We start from the raw sequence: 15,324 nt of genomic DNA, 5'->3' as shown, positions 1-15,324 counted from the left end.
ACACACAATCTATCAACTCCTGACAACGGATACATAACGTTTCAAATTGTCATGATTCATGAAATAATACGCCCAAGAGGGGACAACAGAAGATGTTTTTCTCAGATCTTTAATTATATTTGATACAACAAGGAAGAGTATCAATAACTTTATTTACGTGAAACAGTAATTATACAGCAATCAATGTTCTATCCGCTTACTGGGGAGTTCACATTAACTTGTAACAATTCACAACGTCAACGCCAGAGAACAAGAAAGGTTTTGATGCGATGCATCAACACGGCGGCAAAGTCTTTGTTTGTCAAATTACATTTAAAGTATAATAATACCTTCAAAATATTTAATCAGCTAGGCATGTTCAAACTAGTATGAAAAATATTGGTTTCAATTCATTATCTGTTTCCTAGCAGCTCCAGCCTTTGGTGTTTACATTTCACAACTGTTAAGATACAATCGAGCATGTTCTTTCAACCAAGATTTCAATGAGCGTCATACGACTCTTGCTTAGAAGTTGTTTGATCAGGGTTACAACATTCAAGGCCTCAGTAAAGCCTTTAAAAAGCTTTACGGTAGACATGTAGAGGACGCATCAGTGACAAAAATGATGTCCGATGCAATTCCCTATTTTGACTTGTACCATATGTTCCTGTGCTTTTTCAGGTGATTAATTGACTTGCCTTTGCCTGTGTTTGTAGCGGGTGCCACCGTGGGGGCAGGATACGTTCACCTTTTCGCGAACACCTGGTGTCATCATTTTTTTTATAGTGATTCATAAACACATGCATATGATGTAGTCGGAATCGTAAAATCGACTCTGCTTTATGCAGATATGTCTATTGGATATGGAAAATGTTTTGTCGCTTTATTTATTCACATCTCAATGTTTTTTACCTTACTTACATACTGATAAACAATGTCCTTCCACAGTATATGAGGGGATTCCGCTTGTGATGAATCGGAACCTAGGCACCGTCACAACTTACTAAGAACTTATATACCAAATGTAAAAAAACAATGTTTAAAAATGGCATGACATGTTTCCATTGCAAAAGTAAGGCGGTATGAACACTCCAAGGAATGGCCGTGTCATTTGATAGCGCATCATGTTGACAAGCGACGTGTCATATTTAGTAAATTCATAAGAATGCCTATCATAATTCTCGTTCGTAAAGAGGTCTCTTCGACCAGTCGTCATTCTCATGAGGGCACACTTGATGGTCTGGAGTGTCTTGATAATGAAGGCCTGTAGTTTGTATTATAAGCCACTGAAGGCGTCCTTTTCTTTGTGCGAGAAGCCTGTGATTTAAATGCCAAATGAACTGTTTATAACCATAAATTTAACAGTAATGATTTCCGTGATGATATTTCACTCTGATACTCTTCTCCAAACAGTGTTGTCTGATAAAACGTCGAGGATGACGACGTTGCTAGAGCTTCACATGCTGAAGTGGGCGCTTCTCTTTCACACAAAACAGTTTCTTTCATGTTTTGACAATAAATCAGAATTTCGTTTTGGATATGAGTCTGCAAAACGAAATAAAAAATACATCAATAAGATTAATGAAAGAAATCGATCTGGAAAGAACAAAATGACTTTCCCCCCTTGATTATGACTAAGTTTGTACGAACTCGGAGGAGGTCAACTAGAAGGTCGTATCATCGTCTGACATCAGTAATGTCTGTTATTGTATACCCATTACCGCTGAAGAATAACGTGTTTAGCTGTCCTATTGGGAAATATTTTTAAGTATTACAACGAGACATCAATCTCAGATTATTTTTAGTTCAAGACAAAAGCCCCACGACGAGTGGTGGTCAGGTGTATTAATTACACTGTCATTCATTCTTCAGATATTTGATGCCAAACTAAGTGCATCGAATAAGAAAATATTAATTATTTTCACTTTCGGTATTGGGGTTATAATCCCGTATACATTGGTGCAAGTTATTAATTATTACATAAGTGACACCTTAGAAAGCAGATCAGGGAACGGTGTAGTTATTATGCCTTTGTGTCCTGTATACATGACATTATTTTCATGACGACTGTCTACATTTTGCCAAATTGTATCCTATTGTTTTGATGACTGCCTTCGACCCGAAACCACTTTAATCCATCGCATGATGAGTAATTAGAAACGGTGTTTTATTCAATGATAATACAACTTCTTGGCGGAGATTTCCGGCATGCTTTGTCACCATGCAATCACCATGCAAGTCCGAGAAGAATAGGAAAGTGTTAATCTGTAACGTAGTCAGCATGGCCATACATGACATGACAGTAACAAACATTAGCATGCAATAGGCATGTTTAGGTCGGGGACTCGGTGCGACAGATTGGTAATGATCTCAACAAATCAATCAGTCGGATGTTGAAGGTTATGGAATTTGTTTAGGTAACCTGGAGATGTGGAAATGCAACATTGTCGTAGTAGTTACATAGACAGAGAGGTCATCAAGACTGTCATTAGACTTATGCCATAACGGAGAGAATGAGATCATTTGTAAGAATATTATTTATCGACCATGGAGTCTTGAATATCAGATCTTTATTTCCAATAAGGTACCAGAGGATGTTTTGCAATTTACATGCAGAAAATGCAAAAATAGGTGTACAGACATTAATCGCCCGGAAGTTTTCTATAGTTTGACCCAAAATTATTGAAAATAACAACATTGTAAATTCTAGATTTATTAAGTCCTAGAACCAAGAAATCAGTTTGTTCAACAAACACTGCTTACCTAAAGCCATAAAACACCAAATTGTTCAATATTTAGTCAGTCCACCTCATGTTTCAATCTGGCGAGGCATGTTGCCTATCAAGGAAATAATGAGTCACTCTAGATCTGTCCAAATATCTCACCACCTCTGGTTTCATATCCCATATTTTTTAGATTGTTTTGACTGATATTGTCCTTAATGAAGAAGGTTCAGGGTCGAAGAATGTCCCTGTAGAATATTAGTGTACACTGCACTTGTCATGTTACCTTCAAATATACATAATGAGGTGGCACCCAACGCAGACACCCCGCCCCATACATGAAATTTAGGACTGTACTTTGGACGCTGGTTACCTGGATTTTCGGTACCTTTGGTCCACATTTTTATGCCGTTTGGATATAGCCACACTGGACTCATATGAGAATATATAGCTACGCGCTAAATCTCAAGGAATAATGTTGAACGGTTTATTTCACGATAAGACATTGTTCTATCATAACGTCATTTCTGGTGATTTCTGGTTGCGCTCGCAACTTGATGACGTCGTAAAATGGACGACGTTATTTTTGAGAGAGAAGTGTTGTTCCCCATAGATATAGCTGGACAGCGCCGATGAATGCAATGGCCGAACGATCGCACTCAAAAGTTAGAGAGATATAACAATCGGTATTGGGAGAAAAGGTACAGAAAATCGACGTGAAAATGGTGAAAATATGTGGGAAAGACCAAATTGAACCCCCGTGTTCATAAATTGGACTTGTCCGACATTGCCGCGCTCGGATTCTATTCAGGGAGTCATCATTATTTAAATAAGGGTAAATATTTTTCAAGTGTGTACTTTTTACTAAGATCCTTTGTCAGATGAGGCTGTACGTACATAATGTTGATTTGTTATATAAGAGATGGTTTATTCTCCCTGTACGATAAACACACCCACTCATCGTTGATTTCTTAAATAACATTGTGCCAACTGAAATTTCTTTGCTCCAATCACCAGTTCAAACATCGTTCTGTTTAAGTTTTAGGAGGGGTGATGGAATTCCTCGTGATTTCGGCAAATCAATTGCATGCAAATGTATTCGTATTGTCTCTTTAGAAACATAAGTGTTCCGCTATGAATAATTTCGTGCCTAATACTTTCTATGCCCATGTGTCCGTTTTTAGACGCCAATATACCAAGTCGACTTCTGTCACCAACAGTCTTTGGCCTACCTCTCCTTTTTTGTGCTCAATTCCATCTCCACTCAAAACACGATCAACGGTTGATAGTGGAATGTCTGTTCTCTTTGCAATAACCTGTCCTTATCTGATTTCTTCATGGTACAGTTAAGAAATCTTTTTTTTTTTTTATAGCTGCCATATCCAGAGTGGTTTTGTTTGCCGTCTGCTGGCTTGTTTACCAAGGGGGACAACTCTGGTGATACTTAACAAATATGACACGCGGAGTTATCTCCCTTTACGCAAAGTCAGATTAAATTCTACATGCACCTTTGATATGGAAAATATTGATGGCCAGAAATCTTAATAACTTTATACCTGAGTTTACTGTGCAACCACAACCAGGTCTATCATCATGACGCATTATTTGTTTCAGACAAGGCTTGGCCATTCCGTTCTGCGACATGGGAACTTGTAATATATGACGGTGCGTCCACTCCTGGAGTTAATAAGTTGCCAGTTATCTTCACATACATGGTTGGGAGTACCTGAATACCTAAGTACCTGCTCACTCAACAACAGCCAAGATAAATGGTAAGTGCAATCTTATGGAAAATTGTACAGATAATGTATCAATAAGGATTTTCTTATGGTACCAGTTTAAGCGTACCGTAATATCTACAGATCCACAGTGGTGTTGTTTGACGTAAATTATTATATAAATTCCATGCATTTCTTTTATTTACTTCAGTTCTTTTGGTAATGTTTATTTCAATTAGAAATATATCTTATATGTACGTGACTTTATGCTTCCACGTGTTTACTGCAACAATAGTTCATTATTAACGTGTGAGGTGAAATGGAGTTTAACGTTGCGTTCGAGATTATTGTACTTATATAGCGACGTTAATGGACTTGTTTGAGTGGCTGCTTGTACTAGCTCGGACTTTTGCCGGTTACATGGTGCTAGCCCACTGAGATACCATGCCGCAGTTTAACATGGATTACCATCTCAGATCCAATATACTAACTCCAGGCCGACCAGACCTTGTTTATCACCTTAAAGCCTAGCTCCTGGTAGGGTAACGACGCTGCAATGGGATCGAACCACCGCTCTCCGGGCAGACGCTCTATCCACTAGACCACGGAAGCTGTCCATTGTTATAGAAGCTATCAACCATATTTACATGTATAAATGTGTATGTGCTAAACATGGAAGTTGACAATTAACGGGAAGTGAAGTCAATAAAAGTATGGATAACCAATAGGGTTTCATTTCAAATTTTACATTGATTTTATAACGTATGGGGCGACTAGCGGGGTCGAGTGGTCAGGCTCGCTGATTTGGTTGATGCATGTCATCGTCTCCAAGCTCATAGATCGATGCTCATGATGTCAATCACTGGATTGTCTGGTCCAGACTCGATTATTTACAGACCGCCGTCATATAGCTGGAATATTGCTGAGTGCGGCGTTAAACAATAAAAAAAACGACCTTTAGACAGAGGCCTTCTTATTCCATCGTCTCTATGAAATTCATGGACGGCAAACAAAGCGTTAACAAATGGGATATGTTGTCAAGGGGGTAATGTGTGATTGGCGTAATGTGTGAAAGATTCGATAATGAAATGATTCGATATGCTCATGAAGACGTCTCGATGCAAAGCTTTACCTCTGGGTCATCATGACTTTCTAGTAAGTGTGGCTCAGTCGTTTAATTTCTAGAGTGCCGCAATCCGTCCCAGAATCATTTCATCGTGGGTTAGAATCTGATTCACCGAAATGTTTCTTGGCTTCTTGGTCAGCATCATACAAATGCTCGTGCGTTTCATCTTCTAACAGCTGCATCACTTCGGATTTTCCGGACACCAATTCATTATTGTTTTTGGACCTGCTTCTCGCTCTTTATTTACTTTGTGGTCTGGTTAACCCAGAAACCTCACATTCAGGGCAGTTAATGACGGGAAAGTTTACATTTACGCAAAGTGACATTTTTCTGCAGCAACGATTCGTTAATTCGGATAATTGTTAACCAGAACGACCTTAGTGGAAACACTTCTGTCCGGATTAACCAGGCTTCACTGTAAATAGTAAATTGGGCGAGGTGGTCCTGATGCTGGCCTTTTTAAGTGTTCATTAAAAAGAGAGGTACAATGGACCTCCGATAGTCTGGACCCCTTTAATCCGAAAACCCAGCTTTACGGACGTTTTCTGTTTGGTGCGTTCAGATGATTATGTCTCCATGGTGTCTGTGTTTGAAGACCCTGGTGACATTGTAACTATCTAACCCTAAGTTTAGTCAATTCTTACCACAAACATAAGCTGTTCTTGGTACATGGTCTGTGCAGGAGTCCCTCCCTGGAATTCCCCTAAGACAAAACGTCTAAAGGATCTACTATTTGATAGATTCGGTGGTCAGAAATTATTGGAAACAAAACAAAAATTCAGAGAAAAGAATCGTATGTTTTGAAGCAGTGACCGAAACATTTCTCTTGCTGACAAAAAACGCGAGACCTGCAACCCCCCACATTATCAATAAATATCACTACTGTACCATAAGATTTGTACTTTGATTTCTTCATGTCCGATGCAACTCACTATTTTGACTTGCGTCTTATGTTACGTGTTTTTTCAGCTTAACACAACTGACTTGCCTTTGCATGTGTTTATGACGAATGCCTCCGTTGGGGCAGGATACGCTCACCTTTTGGCAAACAATCTGGTATCATCTCTTATTGATGGTTATTCATCAGTATCCGCTTATGATGTAGTCTGAATCTTACAGTGAACTAAAATATGTTTTGGTTGTCAGCATAATGGGGAGGGTTTTGCCGCTTTTATCATTTGGAAAATACACAAAATATTTGCCTCTGAAATGGAAAGTAAGAAGATAAAGGTCTATATAGGCAAACCAGCTCTCTGATGTTCATTTAGGGCTGTAAACATCAGATTGTGGACTAACACCGTGGTACTCTGTTGCTTTTCTGGTGACAGACAGCGTGTTAGTAATAGCTGTCAAAGCAGATGTCTGTAACGATGACAATAGATTTCAAAATTGTTTGTTGAATACTCACGTTTCTTATAAACTAGCGGGCAAAAGAAACGCCACCAAATAAATAATGGTCGTCTGTTTTCAACAAATTTGCCAAACAGCACGAAAACAGTTGGGAACACATAGCTGGAATGCAACTTACCTATTCCCCGTGAACATGCGCACGTGCTTTACGTTATGTGCGAGAAAAGTGATTCTAATCACTAAAAAATGCAAAATGTGGACAAAGTTGCCCGTATGGTATAAAACATTAGCAGGATTGTACTCTCTCATCACATGAAACCGTTTAAAACAACGAACATGCCTCGACTAATAAAACCGCAGAGAAGAGGGAGAGAGCCATCGGTATGTTGCAAATAGGAGCAACGCAGGAGTACGTTGCCAATATAATGGACTGCTTCAAGTGCACCATCGCTAGACTTGTCACACGTCGCAAGCAAACAGGCAGTACTGCAGAATTGGCGAGGAGTGGATGACCCAAGGTCACGACACCACAGGAAGACCGGTACTTGCGGGTGCTTCACCGAATGTCCAGATTCATAACGGTGACGTCATCATCCGCAAACAGCCTTGAACATCCAGTCAGCAGAGGGACCGTTGCTAAATGACTCCGCCTGTATGGTCTCCTTGCCGATCGACCTTTCAAGGGCACGACAGTAACGTTTCTACACCGACGTCACAGACTGAGATGGGCCAGGACTGTACAGCAGTGGCAGCAAAGAAATTGGCGAAGACCATCTCTTCAAGTCTGATGGGCGGGTGCGAATCTACCGACGACGTGGTGAACGGACGGCACGTTGTCTCTTTCAAGAAGTGGAGCCTTATGGAGGTGGTAATGTCATGGTCTGGGGTGGCATCTGCGTGGACCAGAAGACAGATCTGGTTATCATCGTCGGAAATCTCACTGCACGTCGTTACATTGATGAGGTTTTGCGGCTTGTGGTACTGCCTTTCCTGCAACGACACCCACAAACGCTGTTTCGAATTCAGCAGGATAACGCCACCCCTCACACAGCTCGAGTCACTAGCGTATTTCTGAACGCCAACAACGTGACCTTATTACAGTGGCCAGGCAGATCTCCGGACCTGTCGCCCAAAGAACACCTCTTGGACCAACTTGGACGCAAGTTTTGGAAACGTCAACAGCCGCCACTGACGAGGGATGCCTTGGCAATTCCCCTGCAGGAAGAGTGGTGTAAGATCCCTAATCAGGATGTCAGGAGACTCGTGTATTCAGTTCGACGTCGTGTTAGGGCCATGCATGCAGCACGGAACTTTAAAAGAGATCAACGTCGGTTCTGCGTGTGTGATCGAATACATGATAAACGTGTCTGCAGAACTTTAAGTACATTGTTTTTTATCAAAAATTGTCATCTTCAAATACCGTTTTGGCATAATTGTTTTTTTTAATAATAAAACATCAACCGTTTATTTTGCGTTTGCTTTGTTTTAGACCAGAAAATGGTTTGGTGGCGTTTTTTTGCCAGTTATTTTATTAGGATTGTTACGGTGGAAATTGTTCCATCAAATCTTTCAATGTTTCTGGACATTTTTCGAAATGGGAAAGTCTTCCCCAAATTTCAATTTTCTTCAATCACATATAATATTGAGCTCGCTTTTCCAACGTCTCGACTTAATTGTTTCTGGAGGAATGTTTGACATCAAATAATCACCTTATCGAAAAATGATATTTCGTTTGTCATATTACTTTCAACGCGAAGAAATATGTACGAAATGAGGTATCGAAAATAGTTAAAAACAAATACGAGAGTAAATTGATATTTTTATGAATGACATAGTCTTACTGACGTATCCGGTGTATTGCATCGTTGGAAAAGTTTTTAGAAAACTTTTAGCAAGTTTAGATATCTGAATTTTCGAACCTTGAACTTGAAAAAAGAAACGAGGAAGCTGAACCGGCGAGTACAGTCTTGTACTTCTGGATGTACAAATACAGTTTATCTTTTGGGTCATTTCAAACAAGTTATACAAATTAACATGATAACACAGATCTCAAACAAATGATAAAAGGTAACACAGACTATGAATATAGACAGAGGAGGTGTGTGATGAACAGAGCATCTCAAACAAATGCTATAAATTAACACAGACTATGAATATAGACAGAGGAGGTGTGTGATGAACAGAGCATCTCAAACAAATGCTATAAATTAACACAGACTATGAATATAGACAGAGGAGGTGTGTGATGAACAGAGCATCTCAAACAAATGCTATAAATTAACACAGACTATGAATATAGACAGAGGAGGTGTGTGATGAACAGAGCATCTCAAACAAATGCTATAAATTAACACAGACTATGAATATAGACAGAGGATGTGTGTGATGAACAGAGCATCTCAAACAAATGCTATAATTTAACACAGACCATGAATATAGACAGAGGAGGTGTGTGATGAAAATACCATTTCAAACATTTGCTATAAATTAACCCAGACCATGAATATAGACAGAGGAGGTGTGTGATGAATAGAGCATCTCAAACAAGTGATATAAGTTAACACAGACCATGAATATAGAAACATTTTAAACATTTATACAAATTGACACGTTAACACAGTCCGTGGAGATATAGAGGACAGGGCTGTGATGAAAATACCATTTCAAACAATTTATAAAAATTAAGACGATAACACAGACCGCGGAGATTGACAGAGCAGGTGCCCGATTAACAGAACATCTCAAGGTCCACACTCTCCTTCTAACCGCCTCCAGCCCAAACCACTGTGACATAAAACACGATTCATGGTTTTTATCGACTTTTTTCATTAGTTTTCTACGGAATAACAAAGTTGTTCACACAATGAGTTTTTTGTCTCATTATGAACACACATTACGTACAGAAGGGGATTGCTTGTATTGGAGTCTGGCAGTAAATGCGGAAATTGTCGCTTGGGATGACAAACTGTTAACCTGAAGTTCTGCTCACGGCTTCAACGTGGAAGACGGAATTTACATTGATGAAGAAAAAATGGCAAAATGGCTTTAAGTGTTATGAGGCAAAATGGGAAAACGGGACATAAAGCACATCTCCAATATCCTGATGCAGCACCGCCATGTGTCCCATCTTCTTAGGTTGGGGAAAATGATTTATGGCAGGAGTACTGCTGTGCGGCGCCAGGCAACAAACACATAAATTTTTTTAATGCAAATTGTGTAGTGGGGGGTGCTACCGGTAAGGCAGGACATGCTTACCCTTTTCGCGAACGCCTAGTGTCATCACTGATCTTGAATGATCGATTCATATAATTTTCACCGATATTTTGGTTTTTACTCCTAATGGAATCTGTTTCAGCGGATAATCGAGACTGGTAGACTCTGGCGTTGAAAAAATAAATAAATAATAATAATAATAATAATAATAATAATAGGTCATTTATATTGCGGATATTTCCACACACCACAGGGACATGGTCAAAGCGCTATTATTACCTCGGTCACTGGATCAGCGTGCACTCAAGAATCTTTCTCAGCTCCCTGGGGAATATACAACCCAAGCTGCCTGTAAGGCATCCTGTTCACTGCTGGGAGAACAGAAGCACATTTCGAACAAAGTCATTGCCCAAGGAGACACTACATGTGGTGCATGTGCTTCAGTGTAGGGCAGGACCGAAGCCCTAGAAACTCCCAGGAGCCAAGCTGCCCAAACGCGGTCACCCATCCAACTTCACCTGATTTGTGACCTGTGCGCTGTGCACAGGACCACGTGCCACCACGTAGAGTAGGTAAAGAGTATGTCAGGTCAAGTCGAAGGACTTTTGTTTTGAAAAGATGCATGGCATAAGACACATAGGTTCCAAAGGTAGCGAATTGGTTTTGATTTATTTTCAATTTCAATTTTATTTCACCTTATAATGAGTGAATGAGTTTGGCTCAAAAGCCACTTTGAACTTTGTACTTTAGTTCTATCACCCCTCGGTAGCTTGATGCGCTTTGTCACTTTGGATAAACTCACGGGCGTGGTGCTGTCAAATCTAGAATTATAATCAGGACGGATTCGAACCCACGACCATCGGTTTCTGGTACGCCTAAGGGATGAAGCTCTGCATAGCGAATTGTGGCGCCGTAAACGACTGGACCACTGGTGTCGCAACTTGGGCAGAAGTACCCCATGTAGTAGAACTACTGAATATGGATAGGGTTTTGTCGCATGTATTTACTTTCAGAATTTGAGATATTGACATGGGAATGAGCGAGTAAATGAGCGAGTGAGTTATGTTTTACGACGCTTTTAACGGTGTTCAGTTATATCACGGCGTGTTATTATGGTATTGATGTATGAACTCAAATGAATTTGATATTTTTTCAAACATTAATGTCTCGCGCAATTGTCTACTGTCGGCTTTATCCACATTCGTGACCACTCGTGTTATTCCGGGCAAGCCAAATAGCCCCTCTCGATGCAATATTATATTATCAACTTATTTCCGTCTTCGCGCAAAGGGATACAGCAAATAGTCCCAAATCGGCATTCCCTTTGTAGCGAGTGGGTGATTGAGTGAGTGAGTGAGTGAGTGAGTATGGTTTTACGCCGCTTTTATCAATATTCCAGCAACACTACAAATTTGGCTTCACACATTGTACCCATGTCGGGAATCGAACCCGGGTCTTCGGCTTGACCCCTTAACCATTAGGCTACCCGACCGCCTCATTCTCTTTGTAAGTTCATGTGGCTGTATTCTCACAATTTAGTGATAACCAGAGTTTGGACAGTAACACATGAACTTGCGTCACAATGGAATTCCCTTTGTTTGTACAAAATTCACCAGTAATAGCTGATTAAGCAGCGCTTGATCATGAAATGTGCACGTATGAAATGAATAAACGTATGCCGTAAAACAGCGCCTAGTTTTTTTCACGTAAACAATAAACTTGCCTGTGCATGTATTTGTGACGGGTGCTGGCTACGCTCGCCTGTTCGCGAACCGTCTTATCATCATTGTTTGATGGTGACTCATAATCATAAACAGGTGCTTATGATATCATAGGAAACGTACAATGGACTCTGCTTTTTGAAGCAGAAATTTCTTATGATTATGGAAATAGTTTTGTCGCTTCTATTTATTTGAATAAACACCAGGTCAAATAAACAACGAAAGAAAGATTTCCACGTTTAACACGTTCCTGAGGCAGCATTGATTAAACGCCTCGTCATTCGTCAGACTCGATGCAATAAATTCGAGGAGCATCTGTAATAACTCGTTGAAAACGCATCTCTGAAAAAATGAACATCTGGCTCGAATAAACAAACGCATGCATAAACACCAGCTCTAAGGACCTTCCGAAATAATATACATACATAAAATATTAAGGTATATATAATGCCTGCATTTGATCCTTTGTGCGAACAGTTAGACATTTTATTGATTAAGTTTCACAATTTAAACAGCCCTTGGCTGATTAAGTCATTAAACTTTCTTTGAAAACTGACTGACATAAAGATGAAAGTATTTTCGGAAAACATGTTCACTGTTGTCTTTTGAAATATTACGCAATTATCTGAAAAAGAGATTCACAAACATGAGTAATTTTGCTACAATGTTGAAACATGGATTAGCTATCAAACGTCCCAAATTGTTTGAATGCCATGGTTTCCCTCGGGGGTGTTCCCTGTAGTAATGGTTTACATGTAGTGTTAACACATTAGTGTCAGATTAAGCTCCAAAATTAAGTCTGACGGATAACGTGAACAAAGATGGTTAACCACAATCTCCACAAATTTGGTGAAGGATATTAAATATAAATACATTACAAACAATCCATGTTTTACACAAACAGCACGGTTTAAATTTACTTTAACTAACTTTATAGCTGTTGTTCTTAAAAAACATATTATTTTCATATCAATTTAATTCGAGATTGTAATTTATTTTCGATACGAATTACGATTCCAGGAAGGTTAAGGTCATAAATTAGATACTTCCAAAGGGTTTTTTGGATAATCGATCATATATTTACCGGCTTTATTTATCTGCCATCTAGGTGCAGTGATGACAAGGACACCTGGTTCACTGATATACTTTCGTACCTTTGTTCACAATATTGTTTATTTATTTGTTTGTTGTAGGCAGCAAAATTTACATACAATTACAAGGAAATCTCGTTCACGTGCTAACATAGACAAATAAGCGTGAAATCATCACCGAACAGTAATAACATGATTTTGTCAATCCTTTCTTTCACGAACACACTGCTTGACCTCATGCCACTAGAAACACGACCATTAAACATAAATGACAATTGAACATAGATACCTACACATGTATTTGGTAATAATAACACAAAACAGATGCGTTTTTGACAATGGTATCATTAAACGTGATTATTATATCATTATGGAAATAGTTGTGTCGCCGTCTTCAGAAGAATCATCTTGTTTTCAGTGCCACTGGCACAAATAAGACGTTGTGAATGGCTTTGTTTGACGTTTCAAGCACGCCGAAAGCCCTTTGGCGTTAATCCCGTGCAGACGACGCATTCCCAAACGGATCACAAATACTGCATTTAAGCAAGAGTAGAGAGCTTACGTGTTACTGTGAATAATGCAAATCAACAATACTAATGGTTCAGAGCGGTTTGACGACCTTTCCCTGAAGTATCAAAATCAAGAATGAATCCTTACCCACGTGCATGGAGGAATTACATGGTCAATGCAGTTTCAGGTGTGCTGTGGCGTTAGATCTTGTTCCCAAACCATCCTGTCATTGGCAGACATGTTTGTTGATTTTTCTTCTGACCGATCTTAACATTTATATTTCATGATCCGCTACTATTTTGGGAGAGTATATATGCATGCACATCAGCATCAATTAATTACCTACGCCAAGCACGTCAGTACCAATTTACAATAATAGATATCTATCCAATGCAATAACAAGGGATAAATCTAATTTGTGTAGTGGGAACTTCAGTTTGTAATAACACAGCTTTCTTTTGATTTGGATTCAGTAATTAATCCCCATGTTTGACGAAAGATAATTGCATGTCTGGAAGAACTAGGAATCAACCATTTCCGGACGGAAGGCCAGAAAATTGGCCCATTCCGTGAACAACCTACTTTGCTGAGTGCATTGTTGATTAAAGGTCATCACTGCGGCATAATTATTGGAAACTCGCAATTTACACATTGTTTCATCTTTAACCATTTGGACATCTCTAACTGGTTCAGTGCCATCAGTAGTAGCGGACATAACCTATGCGTGAAGCGCATTAATTCACAATTCAGCGGACACACCTAACTTCACGGACAGAAAGAATCATTTTTGTAAAGTGTATTTATTTGCCAATAATCATAAAACTAAAAGAAATAGAAATCGTCAAAGCCAGATCTAGAGAATATTCCATAGGGAGTAAAAGGCAACATAACGATGAAAAGTTTGTAAATAGATAACTAAAAATCAGTGATGACACCATGTGCTCGCGAATAGGGTGAGCATGCCATTGCCTACCAGAAGCACCGGTGAGGTTTGTTTTTCACTGCACAGCTCCAAATGTCGATTTCTCGGAGTCCTTTAACGCCATACTGAAAGTTAATCTGTTTCAAATATGACGTGATGCAGTCGAGTATCAAGGAAGGAAAAATCAAATCGTCAAAGATGCGACGTGATATACCATACAAGAAGTGAATTAATTCCCAGTTTGCAACAGATCGCGTATTACTCTCTGCAAAAGTGAATTGGAAAAGCTTGGCAACCGTTCTTCAGTTCACTTCCACTGATGTAGCCACCTGGGCTAACAGAAACTTAAGTTAAATACTTATGCTGGGCGATAGTAGGTTTCTCCTATATAGTAAAGTCTGAATTGGCGCGGTAGTTAATAAGTGCGCCTACAGCAATTGAACGCTCAATACCCACCCTATCATTTCAAACTGAACGTTAGTTTAAAGTAAATATGTTTTGAAAATACCTATCTTAGCTAAGTTTGAAAACTCCGAATACAGACCAATGGACTCCTTAATGTTCACACAAAATACAGTAATTAATTGAGGTCCTCAAAATGAAATCCTGCTAAATTAAACTAAATCAATATCTATGTATGTATTTGTAACTATAAGCGACAAAACCCTTTCCATATTCATAAGAAATCTCGATTGTGTCCAGCGCTCCGAAATTCGCTGTGCAGAGTTGCGTCCCTTATGCTTGCCAGTATCCTATGATCACACTTAAAAAGACTCGACTATTCTTATGATATGAATATATGAGGTAATAAAGATGCTGAGAAGGCGGGTGGTGCACTTGTGCCCAGTCTCTTTGTCTTTATGGACAATAAAATATGTTTAATATAAAGATGCTGACAGATTACTTCTCGCAGGGAACAAAATAGTACGCTCGGTCAATTAGAATGAAACACGATTACTACAACACACAAC

General features: G+C 39.3%; 1 protein-coding gene across 1 annotated transcript in view; it reads left to right on the top strand.

The window, feature by feature from the left end:
• The window catches only part of LOC124151775 (guanylate cyclase soluble subunit beta-2-like), a 96,394-nt gene that overhangs the window by 24,831 nt on the left and 56,239 nt on the right, over nt 1–15,324 (top strand). Inside the window, exon 2 of the mRNA XM_048401755.1 lies at nt 4,317–4,474. Within this exon, the coding sequence (XP_048257712.1) occupies nt 4,472–4,474 (3 nt within the window). The 5' untranslated portion in view covers nt 4,317–4,471. The remainder of the gene's footprint in view (nt 1–4,316; nt 4,475–15,324) is intronic.

Source organism: Haliotis rufescens, unplaced genomic scaffold (genome assembly GCF_023055435.1).
Source record: "Haliotis rufescens isolate VD_foot unplaced genomic scaffold, xgHalRufe1.0.p SCAF_23, whole genome shotgun sequence".
NCBI classification, from domain to species: domain Eukaryota; kingdom Metazoa; phylum Mollusca; class Gastropoda; order Lepetellida; family Haliotidae; genus Haliotis; species Haliotis rufescens.
Note: the sequence above shows the minus strand (reverse complement) of the source record. Positions and strands in the feature narration are given on the sequence as shown.